A 25,522-nucleotide genomic window follows, 5' to 3' on the forward strand; every position below is an offset into this window, starting at 1 on the left:
AACCGTGCCCTGGGCGGCATCCCCAGCAGCGTGGGCAGCAGGGCGAGGGAGGGGGTCCTGCCCCTCTGCTCCGCTCTGGGAGACCCCCCTGCAGCGCCGCCTCCAGCTCGGGGCTCCTCAGCACGGGACAGACACGGGGCTGCTGGAGCGGGGCCAGAGGGGGCACAGAAATGCTCTGAGGGCTGGAGCCCCTCTGCTGCGAGGCCGGGCTGGGAGAGCTGGGGGTGTTCAGCTGGGGAAGGGGAGGCTGCGGGGAGACCTTATTGCGGCCTTTCAGTGCTTAAAGGGGGGCTGTAGGAAGGATGGGGGTGACCTCTTTAGCAAGGCCTGTTGTGACCGGACAAGGGGTGATGGTTTTAAACTAAAGGAAAGTAGTTTTGGACTGGATATAAGGAAGACATTTTTTACAGTGAGAGTGGTGAAACCCTGGCCCGGGTTGCCCAGAGAGGTGGTCGATGCCCCACCCCTGGAAATATTCAAGGTCAGGTTGGACGGGGCTCTGAGCGACCTGGTCTAGTTGAACACGTCCCTGCTCACTGCAGGGGGTTGGGCTGGATGGCCTCTAAAGGTCCCTTCCAACCCAAACCATTCCATGATTCTATGGCACTGTGTACGAACTGCACGACTGACAAAAGTCTCCAGATATCACAAAACACCATCTTTGATAAACACGCATCTTCCTGTCCAGGCAATTTCTGCTGCTCAGCCGAACACGGCATTGCACTTTCTGTATTTGTGGTGTTTCGAAGGTAACCCTGGGCCTGGACCTAGACAGAGAGCATCCCATGACGACTAACATGGCAAAGTTTTGCCAGGGCCGAAATGCCCTGCTCACCCAGCTCAGTACAGGCCATGCTGCCAGCCCTGCAACTTTGTCAGAACAGCCTGGACACCAAACAAGATAGCTACAAACCTCAGGGGATGGGAGAGCTAAGCTCCCAGAAGGGCAAAGATAACCTTTCATGTGAATTATCTATGTAAAGAAGGGGAGCAGCAGCAGATGTGTACAAATGGAAAATGCTACAAGGAGCACAGAAAATCCTTGCTGTGCTTCCTGGGCCCCTCCACCCTGCAGGCAGGAAGGACACCTGCTTTTCGCTACCTGTCTTTATGTTGGGTGCAAAAGAACCACTCTTGTCTGGCCCGAGGTTAAGCAGGCAATACAGATTGGAGCTGGGCGCACAGGTTTCTTCCCGACTACGAACCCTCCCCTCTGGCACTGTCAGAAATGAGTTTTGCTCTGCAACTCGATTACACTTACTGCCATCTGCTGACAAAACCCAGACACGGCACAGGGGGAACCCGTGCCTCCTCTGCCAGCGAGGGCAGGTACTTGGCACTCCCGCGCAGGCTGCACCAGAGCTGCGACCTGCACCCTGGGACCAGGGTTTCAAAGAGACGTCTGCAAATGGACAGCAGCATGCCTGAAAGTACCATAAAACCCGGCAGCTTTAACGGTAATAGCTGCAGCAGGTTTTGTCTGTAGCCATTATGAAGGGACAGGGTATGATTAAGACTTGCATACACACAGCTTCTTGTGGTGCAATATGCCAACACACGCACCTGCTGATGTTGCATCCTTCTTCAGAAAGGTCAGTCCCAAGTGTCCCATTGCAATTTAGACCGTGCTTCCACCAAAGCTCACAAATGGTGCTCCAGGAAAAAACATGAGATCACCTAGGCTAACCGGACCCTCGCAAATCCACGGGCCCCGATGGGCTGCACTCGCGAGTGCTGAGGGACCTGGCGGATGTTCTTGCTGAGCCACTCTTCATCACCTTTGAAAGGTTGTGGAGGACAGGAGAGGTGCCCGAGAACTGGAGGAAAGCAAATGTCACTCCAGTCTTCAAAAAGGGCAAGAAGGAGGACCTGGGGAACTATAGGCCAGTCAGCCTCACCTCTGCCCTTGGAAAGGGGATGGAGCAGTTCATCCTGGAGGTCATCTCCAGGCATGTAGAGGACAGGGAGGTTAACAGAAACAGTCACCATGTATTCACCATGGGGAGAGCATGCTTGACCAACCTGGCAGCCTTCTAGGATGGTGTGACTGGCTGGGGAGATGAGGGGAGAGCAGTGGATGTTGTCTATCCTGACTTCACTGAGGCATTCGACACTGTCTCCCATCATATCCTCACAGGCAAGCTTAGGAAGTGTGGGCTGGATGAGTGGACAGTGAGGTGGACAGAGAACTGGCTCAACAACAGAGCTCCGAGGGTCGTGATCAATGGCGCCGAGTTTGGATGGAGGCCTGTCACTAGTGGTGTTCCCCAGGGGTCTGTGCTGGTCCAGTCCTGGTCAACATATTCATCAATGCCCTGGGCAAAGGGACAGAGCGTCCCCGCAGCAAGTTTGCTGATGATCCCAAGCCGGGAGGAGCGGCTGATACGCCGGAGGGCTGTGCTGGCATCCAGCGAGAGCTGGGCAGGCTGGAGAGCTGGGCCCAGGGGAGCCTCAGGGAATTCAACAGGAACCAGTGCAGGGTCCTGCCCCTGGGGAGGAACAACCCCCCGCACCAGCACAGCCTGGGGGGGACCTGCTGGAGAGCGGCTCTGCTGGGAAGGCCCTGGGGGTGCTGGGGGGCAGCGAGGTGACCCTGAGCCAGCACCGGGCCCTTGGGGCCAAGGGGGCCAGTGGTGTCCTGAGGCGCATGGAAAGGAGTGTGGCCAGCAGGGCGAAGGAGGTTCTCCTCCCCCTCTGCTCTGCCCAGTGAGGCCACATCTGGGGTGCTGCGTCCAGTCCTGGGCCCCCCAGTTCAAGAAGGGCAGGGAACTGCTGGAGAGAGTCCAGTGGAGAGCTACGGAGGTGATCAGGGGCTGGAGCATCTCCCTTGTGAGGAAAGGCTGAGAGACCTGGGCTTGTTCAGCCTGGAGAAGAGAAGGCTGAGGGGGGATCTCATCAATGCTTATCAATATCTGAAGGGCGGGTGTCAGGGGGATGGGCCGGGCTCTTTTCAGTGGTGCCCAACGCCAGGCCAAGGGGCCACGGGCACAAGCTGGAACATGGGAAGTTCCACCCAAACATGAGGACAAACCCCCTCCCTGTGCGGGTGCCAGAGCAGGGGCACAGGCTGCCCAGAGAGGCTGTGGGGTCCCTTCCCTGGAGACATTCACACCCCGCCTGGCCACGGTCCTGTGCCCCCTGCTCTGGGTGTGCCTGCTCACGCAGGGGGTGGGACAGGATGGTCTCCAGAGGGCCCTTCCAGCCCCCGCCAGTCTGGGATTCTGTGTAATACTGCTGACTCAAGGTGTCCTATGAAGGTTTCTTGCATCACTATAGATCGGCTTGATATGATTTGGGGATGCGCTAATTGAAATATTTATGAAAATGCTTCAAAAACAATGGGCAGCAGAACACAAAAGCAGGTTAAACTTGCTGCTTAGTAAGAACCAGCAAATCAGCTCATCATCTAGCCAGTGTCCAAGAAAAAAAAAAAAAAAGTATGTTTAACTGAAGACAAGACTGGAAGAAGCATTCGACTTCCCAGGTTATTTATAAAGCTGTAGCCAAAAAAAAAAAAAACCCCAAAAAACCCCCAGAAGACAGAAGAAATATTGCAAGCATCCCTTCACATGAGAGGGGACTTAAATTACTGGGAACCCTTTCCATCGTTACGTTTCCCCATCAGACAGTCTCCAGCTAACCTGCTATTGCCCCAAAGACACTTGGGAACAAATACACTTAGACAGCACGAATGAAAATTTAAATGCTTTTGAAATCACAGTGTCAGGATTAGCAGTGATACAGCAGATGCCTCAGCCCTAATTGCTCTCTTGGTTATTCTCTACATCAAGATTTACAGATCCCCAGCAAAGCACCTCACCCAGATACCAGTCCTGTACTCGGCTCGGGGGGGGCGCACAGGGGGAAGCACTGATGGATGGCAGCTGTTTCATGTCAAGCACACCTTTGAGATGACAGAGCTTGCAAGCAGGATCAGAAGCCTAAAGCAACGGGCAACAGCCAGAGCTCAAGCCATTGCTGGAGCTGTGTGCCAGCCACTGCCTGCGTGACTGTGTGGTGTCTCCCAGGAAAAAAGAACCTGGATTCGTTCTGTCCTTGTACAGGCAATCACCCAGGAAAGGCCATCCGAGTTGCTCTGCCTTCAGCGCTACCGCCCACGCTCCTGGGTCACCGCAACTTTGGGGTGCCCCTTGTTTGCTTGTGCGCCCTCTGGGAAAGGGAGCGGCTCTGGCATTTTCACACAAACAGGCAGAAAATGTGTTTTTGCTTTGAGGTACGCATGCAGAATTTCAGAAGGCATGAGAGCATGGTCAGCATGTGCTAACCCTGAACTTGAGCCGCAAAGAGTGCAAGCAGCTCACCGAGGTGCAAAGCTCTTTCATCTACACTCTAAAGATTCTCCCTATCCATGCCAGGACATCCACGTGGGAATACAGATCTGGTATGGGATACATCTGTTTAACAGCCGGAGCTAACAGGGCTGCTCTACATCAGTGGTAGACAGGGGCAGTCCACGGGTCTCTGTCCCAAGCACAGAAATATAAAAAAATAGTTTTCCCCACAGATAATGTAGGCCTTGCTGGACAGTTGAACTTCAGCTCACCCAGTGGAGGCTGCAGCATCCCTCCATTCTTCTCACAGTTTCCTATGGGCTGGATTTCAGCAGAGTCCACCAGCCGCCAGAAGTCATTCTTGTTATCGCTGCCATCGAGGCGCAGGCGGAGGCGTGCGCCTGTAAGACCCACCACCGTGGCAATACAAGTGGAGGTGGTGTTCCTGGGGTCCTGGGCTTCTAGTTTCATACTGATCTTGAATTCATTTGCAGGTGGAGTGTATGACTGCAAAGAAAAGAGCAGGGACCCAGTTACAGACAGCATTTCCAATATATGCACCACCTTGGTCATAAAGATTAAGCCCTAAGAGCATCAAAGCTGATTCTACCAAAGACTAACAGCATCCTCCAAGCACAGCATGGGAGCAGATACCACAGAGCAGCAAAGGAAGTTTGGTGAGCCCTGGCAGACCTGTGACCCAGACCACCGTCTTTTGGTTCTGCATCATCTAGAGAACAAGACCTACCCTTTTCTCTTAGCCTTGTTCTCAGAAGAATCACCCACCTGACCCAAGACTCAAACAGACACTCGGTGTGCTGCTGCCCCTCTGTCTGGACCCAGGCTGCCATGCCAAGTCACTCCTGTAGCCCATTATCACCTCTGTATTCAAGCACCCAATGCCTGGGGTGAGGGGGTGCTATTCCATTCACAAAGACTTGGTGAATTCTGAAGAAAATCTCCTTGCCGCGCAGGATCCACCAAAACCTGGATCACAGCCTGCTCAGAACATTTTCTTCAAGACCCTGTGCTCAGCAGAGAGAAAAAACATTCTTGTGTTCCCATTCACGCACATCTGCGAGTTAAGTCTTCTGCAGTACTCTAACACTTGCAGTGCCCAAACGTATCTTTTTTTATCTTTGCTTCAGCAAACTTAGATTGCTATGAAGTCTCCAATGCCCTTAAGCACCTTCCTTGCCAAAAAAGGGGACTATTTCAGACACAGAACTCCCGGGTCACCAACAGATCATCGTCCTTGGCCTTTCTTGCTTTCATTCACCCTCTTACCTGCTTGAAGCAATGGGCAGGAGCTGGGATAGCACATGTCTCTTTCAGGTATTTCTCCCAGGTGAAGTGACCTGAGGAGAGAAAAGGAAAAGATTCAAATAGGAACTGACAAGCAAAAGTTGCAGGAAAAGAGATGGCTGGACTCCTAACGCCAGCAGTTCTCCACTTCCCACAGAGGAGGTGCTCACGGGCAACACGTTTTCATCAAGATCCTCTGATGTTTGTGACCACAGAAGATTTACAACTGCAGCTGACAGGCAGAACAAAGCATGGTGCTGCCTACGGCATCTTCCACCTCCGCGCTGCTGAGGAGGGTATGCAAAAAGTGACGATAACAACCTACAACTTCATATAAAATACCCAGCACAGATGGGGATCCATGGAGTCTTCCAGACAACCACCCCTTGAAAACCATTTGTTAAAACACGTTGCTCAGTCTGGGGATTAAGAATAGCCACTGCAGGCTAAAAGCAGCCCAAATCAACAGGAAACTTTGCACTGGGCTGACTTTACAGTTCCCCCGGCCCAGCACGCACACAGCCGGCCCCACGAGCCAGCTGCTCGGAGCAGGTATCAGCCCATCCCCAGCGATGAGTGGACAGGTCAGCAATTAATTTCCTGAGGCAGAGACGGAGTCCACGGCTTGGGCAGGATGGAAGCAGGGATCCCCCGAACACAGCGGCTCACAACCAACACCAAAGCCCCCTCCACTGAGTGCTGCTGCTGGGGGAAGCGCATTTTAAGCTTGCCTGCACCCTTCCCGTGTACAGCAGGAAGGGTGAAAGCAATATGCCATCCAGAGAAACCTGTTATTAAATGAGGAATTAAAAGCTCTTGTGATCCGAGCAAATCATGACTTCTGCCATTTACACTGAGCAGCTGGGAAAGGATCCTTCCAGCATGACATTAGCGTGTATTCATCTGAATGGCTCCCGGGAGACCGCTGTTTTCAAGTCATTTGAAGAGCATTGGTGGCAGCATAATTAAAGAGTCAGCTACCGCTTCCCCTATTCACGTCAAGTTTTTAATCAGTCTATTTTCAAAACAAAAGCTACATTAAGAGCCATTTTAGCTACTGCAGTGCACACCACACCTCCGAAAATTCATGCATTAAGGTCAGCACGTATTACTTTAGTTCTGCCTCACGTGCACAGAGAAGCCTTGAGGGCTCGATAATCTACTAGCTTCAGATAAATAAATGAAATGCTGATTTCTTGCTACGTCCCATGCAGATGACTAGCACACTGTTAAATACAGTGGAAACAAACAGAAAAAAAATACACAGTTTCGTTGCCATACTGGCTGACTAGATTTCTGTTTACAGACTCTGACAGCAGCTCTCCATTCCTCAGCGCACGCGTTTCCATCCGTTGGCACATATTTTCTTTTCAGCCAACAGTCTCACGCCGAGGTGAATGAAGGAATTCAGTGATTCACTGCAACGATGCCCTCACAAAAACAAAATTCTTTTGCTTTAATTGAAGATATGATTTTACACTCAGTTACATCAATGAAACTCTTTATACAAATAACGTGTAATAAATATCCAGCCAAAGCAAACCCAGGCATGGAGGTGCCTTGCTGCATCCCACCCCTTAACTCTGATCGCTGCTCTGGGCTCAGCTCAGACTAGGGTGGCCCTTCAGAGACCCTTGTCCGCAGAGGATGCCTGCAGCGACAGCACCAGGGCGAGGGGCGCGAGCCTCAGCCCCAGGGCCTGAGCAAGCCTCTTGAAAAGGATCAGCTGTGCTTGACAATTTTATTTTAAAAAAGAAACCTCCCCTCCCCTCAGCTGGTTTCAATTCCTCGCTATTAAAAGTAGTCATGGTTTTAATCCTTCCGCTTTTCACTCACTCCGAACCAAGTGAGGCTGTTCTGCTCCCTGCAGCAGCTCACGCCGCAGTTGAGATCGATGCTGCACAATCCCAGCAGGAGCAGTAAATTTCTGAGACAGCTGCGTGCCTCTAAAAATAGTGTTTGGACATAGAACTTATTTGAGATTGAGATTAGAGCCTGTTGGGACCCAACCACCATACGAAGACACACACACAACACTAGAACTGCAGCGACTTATGACTCTAGGTTCTGGTGACTTATTTTGCAAAGAGCAGGAGCAGCAGAAAGACTTCTCTGAGCTCTGAGAGAAGACAGAGCGACACAGCAGAGTTAAGCCTTCCTTCCTTCTCTCTTCACTATCAGCCATTTCTTTATATAAAGGTGGCAGGACAAGCACAGTTAAAGACTGCACTTCTTTTTCAGGATTACTCTCAAACCAGGATGGAAACTGCATACTGAAATTGGAGACTGCCACCGCTGGCCTAGTGCGAGAGGAAGCCCTGTAGTGAATGGTTTTAAATTAATTCAGTAATAGTATTTAGCTCAGGATACAATGTTTTTCAAGCAGGAATTTCAAAGTACACTTAAGCAAATATGATCTGCTTCAACTTAAAAACTGCAGGAAGAACCAGAAGAAAATGGCATTAACACAAAAGATAGGGGTTTTTTTACAACAAAGGGAGAGCTGCCAGTGAAAGAGGAAAAAGCAGGAGGCACTTAAGGCTTTTTTAATCACGGAGCAGGGAACAAGCCCCGAGCTCTGTACTTGAGAAAGAACGTGTACGGTTGAGGACAGATACATCACACTTGGCCCTCTCAACCTTAGCTCCTCTGGACCGTACCCAAACCCTGCTCGCCAAACTGCTCCCTGCTCCCTTCCAACGCCCAGCTCCAAGCAGATCTGCTCGGGAGCCTCCATGCCGGGCACGCTGCCGGCCAGGACGACAAAGCTGCCGGGTGCTGGCCGATGCTGTTTTACAGGCTCGCTGTGTACAGAGCCTGTGAGGCCAGAGAGAAACATTGATAATATCTTGCTTTGCTTTCTCGTTAGCGTGGAACCAGCTAGTATTTTATATTCTCTCAATATTCTTATTCATATTAATAAACTGGATGCCTTACTGTAGAGGGACAGGACGTTTTAGTCTGCAAGATGCTTGTTTCTTATTTGGCCTGGGCAGGTAACACTGGAGAATGTTTTCTGAATGTTCGTCAAAAAACCCTGGTGGCTTTTCTCCAATTCCCAGTGAATCACTTTGCTTCATGAAAAACCAGCACTTCAGCCAGTCCTAAAGCGTCTCTTCTACTGGTGATGGAGCAGGAGTGTCCAAGGGCAGAGCTGACTTTAGGGACTGAAATCCTCTCTCACCCCAAAAGGCAAAGGGGAACACTCGCTCGGCTGCTGCCCCCAGCTTCCAGTACAATATGCAAAATGTCCTACCAGCCCTAAAATCACCCTCTATTTTTCCTGGTCTCTGCCTTCTCTTTCACCTGCCCTCCCTCCCTCGCAGAGCACACCATACTCCCACAGGCTGAAAGGATCATCGTTTGAACAGACTGTGTTCCTCCATATTACATACATCAGATCTTTACAGGAAGAAACAAGAGGAGGACACTTAATGAGAAACACCACGGTTTTGTAATTACATCTGTGAGCTAAACAAAAGCCAAGGGTTGTAAAACCTATCTGACACCCTGTAACTTGGCTGTGAAAATGCCTACTAAGGGTGACTGTCTATCACTTTTGCTTGCCTTTGGAAAGCTCCTTACCGTGCGCTCGTGCCAAAGGGAGCTATTACTTGCAGGCAGAGTGTCAGATTTGGGCTCTGATGTCTTAACCTTCAAAAATATTTACTACAAACAAAACACTCCACACACCCAAGGGGTCAAACTACGGTAGTTGTGAACAATGCAGCTCCGTGCCCTTGTGTTTCGACTCTCGTTGTGTTGCATTTAATGTTGATCTTTTGCCCAGAATTTAAATGAAGATGGAGTTTCTGTTTATATCTTTAACTGAAGTCTGGTTTGGGCTCCATTAGCATTTCAGCTCCCGAGGGGTCATCAATCCAACTGAAACGATACATGTGCGTTTCAGGTCACATCTGCGAAGGAGAACGTGCCCTACCCAGATCAAGGCATCCCATTAAAGTCTGCAGCCCATATGTGTGTCTGCTAACAAGCATCAAGGCAGCACATGAAAGCAGCACGGTTTGAGCCAACTCGGTATGAAAATCAGCAGAGTATCATCTCTGCTCGCAGATCCAAAGGCGACAGTGGCCCTCCCCAACGTCTGGGCGCAGCCTCCGAAGGGGTCTGCTCTCCCACCACGATGGCAGAGCTCCTGCAAGTCCTACCCGTTGTAATTTCCAGGCGCTTTGCTCAGCCATCAGTCCGGCTGCACGCTCTCCACTGGTAACAGCCACGACCGATAACATGATCCCGCTTACTCACCGTCTTGGCTCAGAAGAAACACGAGAATGTGTGAGACAAAACGAATACGTTTCAAACACCACAACGCTGTTGGCTTTGTTTCTCAGAGGTGTCCAGTTCAGTATTAGCTTGGAGCAGAAATCCTTTCAGCCTGGACTATGGGGTGCTCTGTGCCAGAATGCTGCCGTGGTTTCACCCCCCTCGCTGCGTACCTGCGCTTCGGGCAGCGATGAGCTGCTCACAGTTTCTTGCAGGGAGGCAAACCCCGATCCCGCTGCTATACCACGCGCTTGCTGAGCGGACACGTGCACATCAGCGTATCTGCAGCACTTCCCCCCTAGGCCAGCAAGCCCTGGGATGCAGTAAGGTGTGGAGGTTGGTGTGCTGGGTTACCACAAGCACGGATGGGAAAGCACACCTCTGAATTTCACAGAAAGCTTCTTTTCAGGTTGCCTTTGCCACTGAACAACAGCCAGTCCTCTGACATCTGCAAATGGTGCAGCATGTGGAGCAGGGGGAAAGCTGCAGTGGAGCCCCCAACACCCCAAAGGCAAACTATATACAGGCCATGTGAGCTGTGATGGTGCCCTGTAATGTCACCTGGAGCTCAGCACGGGGTGACAGAGAACCCAGTACTTTATCGGAGGTGCTAAGAAACTTTCTCCCTGTGGAGAAGGTCCTTCCCAAACTGTGAACCACAGTACTTCAGTGTAAGGGTAGACAAGGAGAGACAAGATGCCCTACCCCAAGCCTCACCTCGGGGTGCAGGATAACCAAGCCCCTGAAGCACGGCAGCCACTTCAGCTCTCCCAGGGGCTCTAAGAAACACTGGCAAGCCTTTCACAAAGGCAAACTAGAGTTTCTTGTTAGAAATGGCTTGGCTCAGGCAATTGCTTGTCACTCTGTCCTTAGAGGGAAGTACGGACATCACCTTAATAGAGGGACATGGGAAATATAGAGTATAATGTCCTTATAAGTAAAATATCGGCTCTAAAACCTTTTACTAAATTATACAAGCCTTACATAAACTTCCTAAAGTTGGAAGTCACCTGCATATCCCCGCTGAGGGACAGCAGGAGCTGCCAGTTTTACGATCTGAACCCGCAAGCGCTGTGCATAGGGCCGCAGCCTGCCCTGCCCCAGCACAGCACCCCTCGTACCCAAAGGGGCTGAGAAGCCATCAACTCCTGTGCCGCTACCACCAGCCCCTGCCCTGCGCCCTGCCGAGCCCGCCGGCATCGCCTCTGCTGGGACAAGGGCCAAATTCCTGCCGCTGGGGAAGAGGGAGTGCAGGGCGCACCATGTCTCTCCTACAGCAACGAGGACTGGGCTGCCACTGCTACGAATGTGGAAGAGGAGCTCGTGGAGGAGTAAGAGGCTCCTTATGCCCAGGACGCATGCGAAAACGTGGGCAGAGTCACCCCTCGGCACTCACAGCTGGGCAGTAGGAAACAGACCTGCTCCATCCTGGCTGATATAAAAACAAGCTGGCTCAGCCGCGTGCTTACCCTGGTGTCTTCTCAGCCATTTTTGACTATGGTCAGAATTAAACACACAAGGACTGACCAAAAGTAGTTTTTATCTGTACACTGATTTGGCATGCTGCAGTTTCCCACATCCAAGCAACTCAAAAAGCTTTTAAGGAAAAGAAAAAACAACAAAACAACAAATGGGAGAAGAGAGCTCTCTTACCTTGGTACTGGGAGGGAGACTCTGACGGGCGGCCGTACTTGTGCTTTTTACCATCTTTCCAGTCTATGGCTGAGACAGAAATAAAGCATTTGTGTCAGTGAAGGAAGCCGGGTAATGCACTCTTCAACATTATCTGCCCATGTGACCTGCTCTACAGGCACCTCAAGGAGAGGAGTGACCTCCCTGTCATGACCCCAGGTAACGTGGGTGCTTTGTCTGTACCTACAGGGTGTGCTCCCTGCCTCCACGCAGCTCCAGAGACGACCTGACATGAGGTATCTGCGTTTGCATCTTAGTCTCTGCCCAGCCCTCACCAACTAGTGCTCTCCCACAATGGCAAGCAGTAACACAAAAAGCAGCGAACGGCTGGAGCTTCTTCGTTTTAACTCTGTCAAGGCTTGAGAGGAACACGTGCAAAAGCCATTAAAAATGGCTCATGTGGATTTTGTACGCCAAGAAGCAGAGCCTGAATCACTCCGTGTTTATCAACTCCAGGTTACTGCAGCCAGCCTTACTCACACAAACAGCCTCGACCCTCTCTGGTGACAGGGAGAGGACTTCTCCCAACGTCTGCACAACTGCCTTTTCCATGCGCAACACCAGGTCACCACCGCGCGCTCTGCGTAGCTCAAAGGAGAGCACAGCAAAGCAGCACCAGCTCTGAAGAACATCTCATCCGAGTTGTCTTTGCTCACGACAGCTTTGGGACTCAGAGTTGCAAAAAAATTTAAGTTCCCAAGGCAGCTCTGGGAAGCGATAGCGCAGGAAGCGGAGGATGCCCATCCCTGCCACGAGCGGCCTCCAGCCCAGCAGAGGGATGCCAGGTGCCACCGCAAGCCCGCCCCGAGCAAGCTCCCCCACCCACTGCTGCCCGACCGACGCGCCCTGGGAGCGCTGCTGCAGTCCAGCTCATTTATTTTACAAAGTGTTTTTAGGGCTATTATAAACAACAGTTGGGTAGTGCTCTACGAATCTACCTTACCCCCATGAAAAGCAGTTCCTTGTGCAAGGAACAAAAAAGAAAACAGGAATAGTTTTGAAATCTGACAAGTAGCTGAAAAAGGCAGGTCACGGGCTGTTGCTAGGGCGGCCTGGTGCGTCCTAAGATGTCTGAAATTGCTTTTGGACCATTATTTTTGCAGTCTTCTCTTCCTGATGTGATCTCTTCAGCACAACGGACAGGAGGGCTGCATGTAGGTTTTGTCCCATAAATGAATATAAGGGACATATAAATGAATATATATATATAAATGAATATAAATAAATGAATATAAACGAATGTAAGGAAATGAATATAAGGGACATAGTGATGCCACAGCATCACTACACAGGGACCAGATGAAGAGCCTCCTTGGAGAGACACAAATGAAAAAGCTGGAAGGGCACCCTTCCTATAGAGGTATTCCCATGAAGGACAGTATTCTGCCATCTCCTTAAGAAAGCAAAAATAAAGGACATAAAGTATTTAAGTCAGAAGCAAAAAAAGCCCCCCCAGGACAGGTACCGCTCCTCTCAGTGCTGCAGGGTAGCTCTCTAATAGCATCTGTGCACTCAAAGTAGCCTCTCGCCATACTCTGCAGGTGAACTTACATTTTATTCTCAACCTTTAACATGCAAAAATCCTCATTAAGCAGGCTGCAGAAGCAGCAGAGAGGGAAAGAAACACAAGAATTTCTGCAGGCAAATAAAGAAAAAGGAAAAGTTCAATGCATTATTAAAAAAGCAGGTAAGTAGGACAGAAACCCACGTGTGCACGATGCAGGTGTTGCTTCTGCAACCTATGGCACGGCATTCACAGCTCAGGTCGCACAGCCACACTGGCTGCAGGCACCCCACTCCACGAGACGGAGAGGACAAGCTGTGTGCGAGGCTAAATTCAGCCATCCCGGTCCGCGGCCACACTGCTGACTAATCAACCTGCCTCTTTTATTACCAAGCCCTCCAGCTGCCTCACAGCAGGCTCTCCCCATTCCCTGCTTTCCTTCATTTATTTTCACTTCATTAAAGGACAAGCAGTGTTAGGAAGAGGATAATGCTTCTGTAAGATGAACCACCAGAGAAGCAAAGGAGATGTTTAAAAAAAATAAAGGAAGGAGAGAAATCAAGCATAGAAATCTCCTGCAATAAACCTTGTGAGCGTGTAGCAGATGTGAACAAAGAACTGCGGAGGATGCTCCATCCGCTATGCTTCTCCCTTCCCCCATCCTCCAAAGCGCATGTGATGAGATCACTCCAGTCGAACGCACGTGCATGGCACAACACTAAAGGAAATCAATATTTTTGTTAAGCACAAGACGTCCGAGCAGCTCAGCTGCAGGCAGTCTGCTCGCCTTCACCCCTTCTGTCGGGGCAGGCAGGACACGGGCAGCACACATGCGGTCGCCCTGAGCGCCGCAGCTGCCGCTGCGTGTCACGAGACGAGAGACTCAAGCGGCGAGAGGTAAGTGTCCGTAACAGATTTCATCTTCACAAGGTAGGCTGGTCCTTGGTTTCACGCCTCATTAGAAGGGGGAGACTTGTGCCAGTCTGCCTCACGCTGGGAGCACTAGCAGATGGTGCACGCCGCAGGCTCCGCAGAGCACCCTCGCCGCCTGACGCTGTGCCCCCCAAGCTGCAGGGGTGCACCTGGTGAGGGACTCTTCCTCTGCCCATCCTGGGGGTGGATTAATGAAGCCTTCTCTGGACGCTGCCAGAGAAACGAACGACTCCGTTCTGAGCGTGCGGCCGGCACGTCCCTGTGCTCCCGCCCCATCGCCAGCCTCCCGATGCGCCGTGCTTGGTCTTTCGGTCCACACCACTCGCTACCAGGCCTTTGGCTGTGCCAAGCATCACTGCTCACCTTTCTGAGGGCCTGGTTTCCGCATTATATCACTCGCTGCTGTCCTTATCCTGGGACTGGCTTGCTTTTAGACAACTGAAGATGTCTAGGACAAAAGAAATAAAGATGAGAAAATTCCCCCATTCTGGAGCACACAGTCATCTGCAACATTAACTAATCACACAGTGGGGAGAAAATAGACGCTCTTTCACTCTGGGTTGCACAGAACATCTCCTGCTGAACACAGACAATTCATTTCAATCCCCCTGAAACTACATGTCTTTCTCCAGTATGTGGACAACTTCAAATTTATGGCAGCGGGAGCGGCGTAAATAAGCAAGAGGAGCATATGCCAGTCTCCGTGTTAACTCTATGGCAGGTCCCGAGTGTGCGCGTGGAAGGAGGGGCTGCTCTTGCTCACTAACAAAGGGAGGCAGAGCTGAAATTTATGAAAGAAAACACATGGAAACACAGCATTAACTCTGGTAAAGCAGCACCGCAATCCCCAGCTCGCCACTTGCAATTCAAATTGCTCGCAGCAGTTCTGGGTAATAAGGATGAGAAATTGGACAATGACCCAGGAAATATTTTTGCTATTAGCACTGCAACGAATGTCCAAGTTGCGCTGTGTTTTTTTTCCCGACTGGAGGAAAACTGGCTGGACTGTCCCCAGAAAGAAAAAGCATTTGCATTCTTGTTATAAGCAAATGTTACTGAAAATCAGAGCTCTTGGACGATGCGTGCCGGACACGTACACGCAGACCAGCGCTCCTGCACAGCCGGTCTCGCAGGGCAGTGCCTCCTGTACACACTGAGCCTTGCCAAGCCCCAGCAGAAAATATCGAATGAATGGCTGAGCTGCAAACAAGCCCTTAGGAAAGCTAGTAAAAGCATGTTTTGACACTACAGTAACTAATGAAAGATCAGCTGTGTCAGTATAACTCCATTTTGTTCACAGCGGGGCAGTCAGGCCGTAAGAGGAAGCTGTCCCAGGACACAACGCTGAGTTTCTGCTTAAAGGGTTATTTACAGGTCCAACTTGGGGAGAAGTTTTCATTTTGAAAACCAGGCTTCTTCCAAACCTAAGAGAAACGAAGAGTTTAATTTTCTGTAAAAGCGCCACAAACTACAGCCTTTACATGCAGTGCTTGCAACACTGAGCAACGCTCCAAGAAGGAAAATAGTAAAGGAATATTAAATACTAAAGGCAAAAAAACCCTAGTTGTTTTCTAATCCAAATCAAAAGGTACACAGTAGTCTCTTATTGCCTCATAAATAGTGCGTGTGTTTGTGCATACTTGTGAAAGGAGTAAAGTTTCTTTTCCTTTCAATAGTGGAAGGTAATCTACATGTGAAAGGTTATTTACAACTTTTAATGCTTCTTTTCATAATTTTCTTCAGTCATTTTTACTAAAAGCTAGCAGTCATGGTAGGAAAAGTCTCTCAGCAATAAAACCCAGGGCGAAAGGTGTTACATAAAGGCACCAGACAAGCATTCACCGTCTCTGGCTCTGCACCTCTGCTGTCTGCTTGGCTCCCCCAGACACAGGGACTTTCTGAAGTACCTAAACACTAATCATAAATCTCCTGTGCCACTCAGACGGCTTTTGAAAAGCTGCTTCAGCCTGAGCACGTGCAACCCTTCCCTACAGAGGTATTTGGAGGAAAAATTTGTGACCACGTGTGAGATGCTCAGATATGATTTGTGGAAGGCTGCGGCTCGGCAGGAGAGGTGAAACTACCGCACCGTCCGTCCCCGTGCAGACGGCAATGGGAGTAACCCTAACTACTTGGGAAGCACGCAGATGACTGCTGGCATCCCTCAGCCAGCGCTGTAGGGGGGTCCCAGCAAGATCTCATGTTGTGCAAGAGAATGAGACATCGTAAACGTTGCTCAGAGGACTCTTCCCCAGAGGCAAAGACTTAGGCTGCCTGGGGACTTGTGCTCTGCTGAGAGCCATCTGGGCGCAACCCTGGGGAAAGCACGCTCCAAAATATGCTTCCAAGAAACTGCCTAAATGAGTTGGCCCCAGCCTGACCCTGCCACCCCTCGCGGTCTCTACACCACGGCTTTGCACCGTCCAGCTCCCCCGTGCATTCCCACACCACAGGACAGCCACATGTGGTTTCATCCTGCAGAATCATAACTCAAAAATGAAAAAAAGAAAATACGCAAAATAATTAGTGTGCTTCAGGGTCACGTAACGCCCAGAGAAGAGCCAGAGCCAAACTCCACGATGCGTGGCTTCAGCCCGCCTGCCCTGGCGGCAGCTAGCCCTGCACAGTGCCACCAGCCTCATGACACCCCAGGGACAGGGACCAGTCCCTGCCCACTCTTCTTTAGCCACGGAGACGCAGCCTGTGTACACCAGGCCTCCTGAAACTGGTGTAAGGTGGGCTTTACTAACACAGGGCTAGGGAATCAGTAATCCCCACTGGCTGTAATTTCATTCTATAATTGCCCAGAGAAACTGTAAAATCTCCATCCGTGGAGATACTCTGAGTGTAACCCGCTACCGCCCTAAGCAGCCTGATCTAACCTTGAAGTGAGTCTGCCTTCAAAGCCAGCCCAGCTCTGCGTGAGGGGCTGGACTGGACAGCCTCCAGAAGTTCCACCCAACCTGAAATACACTGTGATTTTATTTCACTGACAACTGATTGGAAGGCAAGCGGAATCGCCCTATAGGCTTTAGCAAGCCTGAAACTCCCGAAGAAGACAGACTCAAGTCTAGAGAGAAGAAAGCGATGGGCGGAACAGGCAAGCCAACAGGCGCTGCAGGACAGGGAGAAATGCGGTGTGAATGGATATGGTCTTTACACTGTATAGGGACTGAAGACTTAAAAAAAATCTTAAGAGTAATAAATAGCAGAAGCTACAGTTTGGTATCCAAGGGGGAAAAATGGGCTCTCCACACAGCTAGATCTTCCTGAACAACCTCAGACACAAACATGCCCCTGACGAGGACCTGTCAGCTGGGTCAACGACACCAAGGAGACAATCTTACTTTTGCTTCAAATAAAGTGTTTGAGATTTACACAGCCCAGCGATACTCCATCTCCAGAACCTGACACTTGTACAATACTGCATACCAGAGTTAAAACTCTCCTCTTTTTCAAAACACTGTATTTCTCATGCTTGTGGACATCGAGATAATCTTGCAGGCCCAGACCACAGCTTTACGCAGTGTTGGTTTCCAGAATTGACACCTTGACAGATCGATGTGCAAATTCATTTCAACAGGATGCTACCTTAAAATCTAAAAAGGCCAACTGATTTGCTGCCTTTTGTAGCAGATAAAGTGCCTTTCCCACAGTTTCAAACAACTTCCACTCACCAAGATATCAAAACTGCCAACGGCTCCACTGAACTGTCATGGGCTCTAGTTCCCCATCACTCCTACAAGACAGCAAAGTCAGTACAAATACTGCAGCATATCCAAACCTGAAAGCATAGAGACAAAATGAAAAAGTTTGCATTTAATTGCAGAAAGGCTAGGTTACCGGTTGCATTATTCATGTTCATATTTAATTCATTTAAAACATCCAAATTTAAACTTAAAGACAGCTGCAACAAACATTCCCACTTGCCATAGCAAAGCAGCACAGAGCTTGACACAATTTAAGTTCAGCTTGCGATGACTACACGGGACCGCAGCTGTTAAACACCTTTGATATGAGCAAGATCACATCAACTGAGTTGATATAAACTAGTTCAGCTTTTGTAAAATGAAAACTATCACAGAAAGAAGGATTTAAAAGACTAGACCTGATTAGTAATAAAAAGGAGACCACAGGAGAGGCATGTAAAATAATGAATAGCACGAAGGGAGTGAGCTGGGACTCCAAATTATCCCTTCCACAGTGCAGCGGGGCAAACCTACTAAAATACTAAAAAACCCCAAGTATGTACCAGGGAGAAGGAAATTTTGTTTATTGGAAACTAACAGACATGCAGCTTCCTCACTGAGGATGTTATCAACACAAGTAAACAAGAGACACTAAGAAAGGACAAAGACACTCAAAAGCACAACAGCTTTTATAACTGTATCAAAGTACGAACGCGCAGGCCGTTGGTACTCGCGTCTCAGGCAAAAGCCGACTGAAAGGTGGGGTGACCTGCCGAATCCTGCCCACCACGTTACCGCGTTAGCTGCTGCCTCTGGGCACGGGAAGGCTGAGCCCTCGCCCTCCTGCTGGGCTGCTGGTCATGGCCAGAGGCAGGGCACCAGCTTGAGATCTGCTTTGTTCATACCCCAGTGACCCCTGTGCTGGTTTACACCAAGATTTACACATCGGATGTATTTTCCTTTTACTGGTTCAAAAACTAAAGGCAGCACAGAGGCAGCCAGGGCTGGGAAGAGCATCCCAGGGCATCCCCAGCTCAGACGGCCGCTTTGTCCGGCGGCCACGCCGCACAACCCTCAGCACAAACGTCGCCAAAATCCATCTTAATCTAATTAAGTTTCACACACCTCCCCCGCCGCTCCTACCAACAGGCTCTTCCAAAAGCTCATCCTCATCATCCCTAAGAGGAGAACGATTCAATTTACCTGTGCCAGATTGGAAGGGACCTTCAGGGTTACAGGGTAGCCTGCTCTGCGATATTCTTCCACTAAATGTTGCAACTGCAATGTCAGTAAAACAAAAAGTGAGAAAATGTGGGTGGAAGGTACTGTCACAGCTATACAGAGCTCATAAGATGCATGTAATCTCTTTATCTACAAAGCCTCCGCTCCTTCAGAGTGCATAATTATGAAAAGAGTTAAAGCTGAGGTTCTTAATGTCTCTTCTAGGCACTTCTTTATTTCACTAAAGGCACCACTCGCATCTGAATTATTTCCTGGGGTTGTTTGGACTTCCTATTATATGAGGAAGATTATGGTGAACCTTGGGATGGAGGCCAAGTCAGTTCACAGCGCTACCAGGTTTGATTGAAAGGGTAACTGAAGTTTTGTTGACAGCGTGCCAAGCTTCAAACCTCTTTGGACAATGCAGTTGCCAGCAGGCAAGATGTTTTCAGAAAGAAAAGGAAGAAAACTACCAACAGCAAAGCTGAAAAATGGTTTTATTAGGGCGGATACATACCCCACAGATTAGGATCGTGAAAGAAAAAAGTCTGCATTTTGCCAGAGGACTGTGAGAATGATGCTTCTTGGAAATCCCATGGGACAGCGGCGAGAGAATCCTGATGGCTCCTCGTAACGCAAAATGCCTGCAGTCACTGATTTTTCCCCCCAACAAAAGCATGGATCTTGAGCACCACGGCCAGTCCAGCTAGTAAAAATCCCTTCCACATAACCTCTGCTTCAACTGAGTTTTTCTTCACGGGTATCTTTCCAAACACTGCCAACGTTTCCAATAACAAAGAGTTATCCCTTACAAATTCCCCTGGGAAACTTGGGGGCAGCGTTACCCGTTCCTGCCCGTCGAGGCGGGTAGCAGTTGTGCCACTCCAGCTTCCCAGCCAGAGGCTCAGGCCGTGCCGAGTCCTGTTCCGGCACCATTCTGGAAGCCCATACGTGCACCACGGGTTACACAGGAGCACCCAGTCTCATCCCGACCCAACCACAAAACCAGGCGCTGAGACACGTTGAGCAGATGCTTGTAACCTTTTTTTTTTTTTTCTTCCATTTGTAATTTCTACGGTGGAGAAAGAATGGCACTTCCAGCCTACCTGAGAAATGAGAGAACCGCCAGCCCGTGATTTGAAACACTCCTTACCTCTTTTGGTTTTCACACTGGACTTAGCTCCTCAGATTTCTGCCTGACCTGCGGACACTGTAACTTTTGCTGGTCTAAAATCATGCGTTTTCACCCCAAAGCGTGCACTGGTGAGCCAGCTGACTGACCAGCAGACAGCTCCCAGCACCGCCCTGAATACCAGCCTCCTCGGGGCCAGCCACCGCCAAGGAGCGCTAAAACGAAATGACAAACGAATGCTTACATGGGTCCTGAAGGAAACTCTCAAGAGCGAGTAGCTGCAAAGTTGGAAGAGGTGAGTCAGGATTTGTCTTGGCCAACAGGTTTATTTCCTTCTGCCTCCCTGTTATCATCCTCCTGGACAAGGCTGGAATTTTATTTCTCCTGTCTGTGCAAAGCCATGTTTTGGCAGCTCCAAACAAAGGCTGATGAAGCCAGAGCACCCCTGAACGCATCTCTCCTCGTTAGGTCTCAAGTGTCGTTATGTTCATACTAGGAAACACTGTAACAATGAATGCTGGTATTTCCATCTGCAGCACTGATCCCCTTGTGTGATCTGAAATATCTGATGGCTGCAAACCATTACTACTCTTTCCACCAGAAGGATTTTGTGTCATTTCCAACATCGCTCTCTCTCTGGAACTAATTTTATCTTTCTACCATGTAAGAAGTCGACTGATAAACTCCAGACTTCATGACTGGCTCCTCAGAAACACATTCTTGTGAAAGATGTTAAGACACTGAGGTGTCTCAAAGATGTGATCACGAGCAACACACTTCCTTCGCTCCTGAGCCAAGTTTCAGGGGAGAACATATTTTAAGAGAGAAAAACGTATAAAAAACTAGGACAGACCATGTCTCTACAATGAAAATATCAACTTTATGACTTCCTTTTGGACACCCTCAGGTTGGAGGGGAGAGGAGATGGGTCAACCGCCTAGCAAATGACAGCTGGATCATCAGGCACTGCTCTGTTGAGCTCAAGGGAAAGCTGACAGCTCAGGATGAGGATGAAAACCAGGGACCACCGGAAGGAATCACTCACCATTGCAAGGGAGGCTGCAGCAGTCACCACCTCTCACGACTGCGAAGGAAATGAAATAAAACCTCGTAGGATTGCAATAAAGGTTTCCTTCTCTCGCAAAAAAAAAATACCCAGCATGGGCCTTGGCTCAAAATAGAAACGTGTTGCCGTGTATCAGTGCAAGCAGACCTTGCTCTCCAAGAAGATTCAGAAGGTTGCAATAAAAACTACATTTCTGGCACTCTCCAGGAACAGAATACCCAGGCCGAGAGAAACAGGGAGAGGAAAGGGCCTTAAAAAAAAGCCAAGTGAGATAGTCTGGCTTGACTCTGCTAAGAGGAAGCCCCTTAACATGCTGAATCATCTCAGTACAGGCTTTTCTACTGATGATCTGGGAGTTAAAGCCAGCCTGCTCCACATCTGCCACTTGTGCAGCAATGGGAGCGAGCACTCTGGCCCCTCAAATCCTCTTTAGAAAGACGGAGGCTGACTGCTGTAAGAAATTCACATTGCTGAAAAATCAGAACTGCTTTTGTTTTAAGACCGGTGTTGCTTTGCTTCTTAAAAAACACCCACACAAATAGAAAGAAAACAGTCCAAAACCTAAAGCCTCCCCATGCAGGGCAACAGAGAATCACAGAACAGTTTGGGTTGAAAGGGACCTCAAAGATCATCTAGTTCCAACCCCCCTGCTGTGGGCAGGGATAAATGTCGAGCAGAGGATCCTGTGCTGCTCCTCCCTGAGGCAGTACTGCCTGCAAGGCTTGGAGCGAAGACCTGGGCTGCTTTCCATCGCCAGGGAGACAGGGAATAGCTCACCACAAAGACTGGCTGATGCGGCGTAGACTTAAGCTAATCATACAAAACCAATCCCCTGTCATTATAGTTGGGATTAAAGAAGCTTCATTATGCTCTGGAATTATTTCAGCATATCCCTTCATCACTGTTCCTGCTGCTGAACTGACTTCCAGGCTTCACGGCGCCGTTACCTCCCCTCGGGTGAGCGATGCCCATGTACCACATCCCAATGCGAACGAGGCCTCCAAGACCACGGCTCACCATAAATGTTCTGAAGAAGCTTTGGGAAAAGCAGCAGGTCCCTGTTTGTGGGCATTAAGCAGAGACATTTCTGACCCGTATCACCACCGTCCCTCCAGCAGAGCCCTCCCAAACCCACGGTAACAGACACCAACCCCGGGGACTGGCTTCCTGGGCAGGTGAGGCACGTTTTACACGTAGAAACGGAGGGACTGATGGACTTTCCAAGTGCTGTATAGGAAGAACATGCCAAAGCAAGGAATGGAATCCGTGTGCCCTAGACTGATGTTTCTGCCACTGAACCATCTGCGTTGTAACTATTCGGTGTCAGCAGGACTCACACAGTCAAAAGGTCAAGTTTTCTACCCTTAGAAAAGGAATGGCTTGCGCTACAGCAGTGGAAGCTCTCTAGAACGGCATGCCAGTGTATCCAACAGCCCATGGAGGTCACCTTGATGTAGAGGAGAAAATTTATCACCCACATGGCCCTCTGTAGTCCCGACCCCAGCGTATTCTGGTCATACCCTGGTACCTGATGACAGGGAGCCAGGCCACGTGCCAGTTTTGCACCTACCAGGGTTTCCTTTCAAAGCAATGCCAGGAACACGGAGAGGTGCAGAGACAGGGTGCACCCCAACACGCCTCCGCACCGGGTCATGCGTCCCCCATTGCCCGGGGACAAGCTGGAGGGCACACCGACAGCAGGGTGCAATGAGGAGCACCCTCTCCCGTGAGGTCGCACCCAGCCTGCGGAGGCTCAACGGGAAGGCCGGACCAATGCAGGCAGTAAAGAAAGTTTTGCAGCAATGTGGCTATTTTAATCTGCGCTGAGCCACATGCCAAATCCAAAAGCTATTAATGAAAGCAGATGGCTTACAGAAGACCTTGAAATGGGATTCTTCCCATGACGGTTACAAAGTCACCCCATACAAAAGCACACAATAGGATGCTTCAAAGTCTTTAAATAAGAATTTAAACAGGAGTATGTTAAAAAAAAAAAAAAAGGTGCATGGTTTCCGTACCATCACCAGGCTGTAAGAGAGGCACAACCTTCTCTTCCAGCTACGTGACAGGCTAATACAGCATCCCTCCCACAATAAATCGTGACTCCTTTTCCAGCCGGCAGTTACACACACAATATATGTGGCCCCAGAAATGTGACCCAACGTGTGAACTCTTCATAGGTTTCTTCTCAACACCCAGTACATATATTCTACAAAACCCAGTTTAATCTACCATATATCTATTCTCTGCTGGACTGTATCTTATTAAAAACTAAGCTCTTTAGGGGATGGAAGATATGGGAAGGAAGTATCAGGTGGATAAATATAAACACGATTAGTAATACTAATTGATGAAATAAATGTACCTTAACTCCAGGAAGACAATATATACCCATGTCCCTAGCACTGGGAAACAGGTGGTGATCCAGAAAGAAAGGCCTGACTTCCAGTTGCGTCTCTATTGCAAATGTCACAACAGACTGTGCAACCATGCTGGATGTGAGAATTCCTGAGAGAAGGTTTTGCATTACTAGAAATAGTTAATGCAAGTTTGATAAAGTTTCAACATAACATCCTCAGGAGACCATATGCAGGAAAAGATAGCTTGAGCGGGGAAAAAAAAACGCAAAGGGATGGTAATGAGGGGTCACAACAGCAGTGTAAAGGAGGAAAGCCTTGGAAAGAGGGGAAGGAGATGACCCAACCCCTCGCGTTATCCTGTACCTTCTAGGCGCTCCAGTGCAAGGGAGGGGGACGGTCCCCAGGGACAGACACACAGGGCAAGGTGTTTCCACTGAAACAGCAGAAAGGGAGATGAGAGCTCAGGGAGCAGACGAGCAAACCAGCCCTGAAGAAAAGGTAAGGGACAAAAGACCACTCTCTAATGAGCTAAAATACTAAAGATATGAGGGACAATGATGGTTACATACAGCCAGAATTGCATTTTCCTGTCTTCCGCTTACCTTCTATAACCAATCCTAACAATTAAATTGAGTGCTTAGCAATAACCCTTGAGAAAATACACAGGAGGAAAACTTTCATCCTGATGCCTCACATAGTATCAAAGCGATCTCTAAGCATGGCACAGGGAGCGTAAGGTGCTCTCTCCCCTCACCCAGCACAAAGTAATGACCCTCTCTAGAGTTAAGTATTTCTTAACCTCCTGGGGTCCAGCACCAACAGCCACCTCCCTACTGGTGGGCAGTGCTGGGGGGGCCCACAACTGAAGTCACACAAGGGTGAATTCTTCATAGATCCATATACAAAACCCTGTCCCTGACTCAACATCCATACAGCCAGCCTTCCCAGACCTGTCAAATACAACTCTCTCTGCCCTCCTAAACCTGTTTTCTCAGAGAAGACAAGGTAACACGATCCCTTTAGTGTGTGTGTGTATATATATCTACATCTATATATATGTATCTATATCTATCTGTATCTCCTTACAGTGACAAAACTCAGGGTCTCCCCTGCCAAGCAGTACAGCCAGAGTCAGAGTCAAGCTCTTCCCTCCAACACTCCCAGCAGCTGTTTCTTCTCGTGCAAACTGGGAACAGAACAGAAAAGATCCTGCTGATCTGCAAAAGAAATTAAAAAAAAGTATCCAAACCCTCATGGTATAGAGCAGGGTGACACAACCCAGATTTACCCCTGCTAAAGCTGAAGAGGAGTCAGTCTTTGCCGCTTGGAGGAAATGAAATAAAACCTTGCGGGAGGGAAGGATGCCCAGGAGGGCGAAGGGAGAGGCCCTGCCATTAGTCTGGTCTCCTCCAGCCTGGCAGCTGCCTGCCAAGGCAACAGGGCTGCACGGGGGAAGAGAGCTCACAGAAGCCCACTGCACCCCAAGGGCAGCGGCGTGCCAGGGCAGGGAGCAAGCATTTTATTTTCTTGCTCATGTAGAGAGATATTAATTCATCTATTTCTCAGGAAAAGGAAATTGCAGCAGTGCAACACATTAAGAAAGACTAGAAGAGCCAGGCTCACCGAGGATGGGTATTAATTACTGCTTTCTATTTTTATCCTCTGTATAACTCTGGTCTCGTCTGTGACTTAAGGAGCTAAAACCCCAGGAGTCGAAACTGTACATCTACTGAAATAGGTGAAATATCCTCTACAAGCTGCAAAGTCTGGATACAAAGAAATTCTAACAAGTGCCCATCAAAACTTCTGTAAATTTTAATACGAAAAGAAAGCGCAGTCTAGCAGTACACAGAAATCTTGTGTCAAGAGAGTAAGTGAGGAAAAATCACTAGCCAGTTCCTGCAAGAAACCCTGAACAGATTGCTTGTAATTATGTAAAGAAAGCGCCGATAGGCTGCTTTACATTCCTGACAGGCCAAGAGTTTGGAAAACTAAAAAATATATTGCGAGGCCCTCCACTGTTGTCTGTACAAGACACAATGAA

The 25,522-nt window shown here is 49.4% G+C and overlaps 1 protein-coding gene across 15 annotated transcripts in view; it reads right to left on the reverse strand.

Moving 5' to 3' along the window:
• The window catches only part of SCMH1 (Scm polycomb group protein homolog 1), a 76,418-nt gene that overhangs the window by 41,845 nt on the left and 9,051 nt on the right, over window positions 1–25,522 (reverse strand). For 7 of the 15 annotated variants that reach the window (XR_012663803.1, XM_075114821.1, XM_075114826.1 and 4 more), the window contains exons 2-6: window positions 17,688–17,749; window positions 14,374–14,458; window positions 11,535–11,603; window positions 5,580–5,650; window positions 4,565–4,799 (exon numbers count right to left, since the gene is read on the reverse strand). Coding sequence is in view for 14 of the 15 variants with exons in the window: in XM_075114821.1 (XP_074970922.1) it covers window positions 4,565–4,799; window positions 5,580–5,650; window positions 11,535–11,603; window positions 14,374–14,398 (400 nt within the window). In the remaining variant the exon portion in view is untranslated. Of the gene's footprint in view, window positions 1–4,564; window positions 4,800–5,078; window positions 5,318–5,579; window positions 5,651–11,534; window positions 11,604–13,663; window positions 14,345–14,373; window positions 14,459–17,687; window positions 17,795–18,902; window positions 18,978–25,522 lie in introns of those variants that run through there. The other 8 variants (XM_075114817.1, XM_075114818.1, XM_075114819.1 and 5 more) reach the window with 7 other exon arrangements.

Source organism: Phalacrocorax aristotelis, chromosome 20, assembly GCF_949628215.1.
Source record: "Phalacrocorax aristotelis chromosome 20, bGulAri2.1, whole genome shotgun sequence".
Lineage (NCBI taxonomy): Eukaryota > Metazoa > Chordata > Aves > Suliformes > Phalacrocoracidae > Phalacrocorax > Phalacrocorax aristotelis.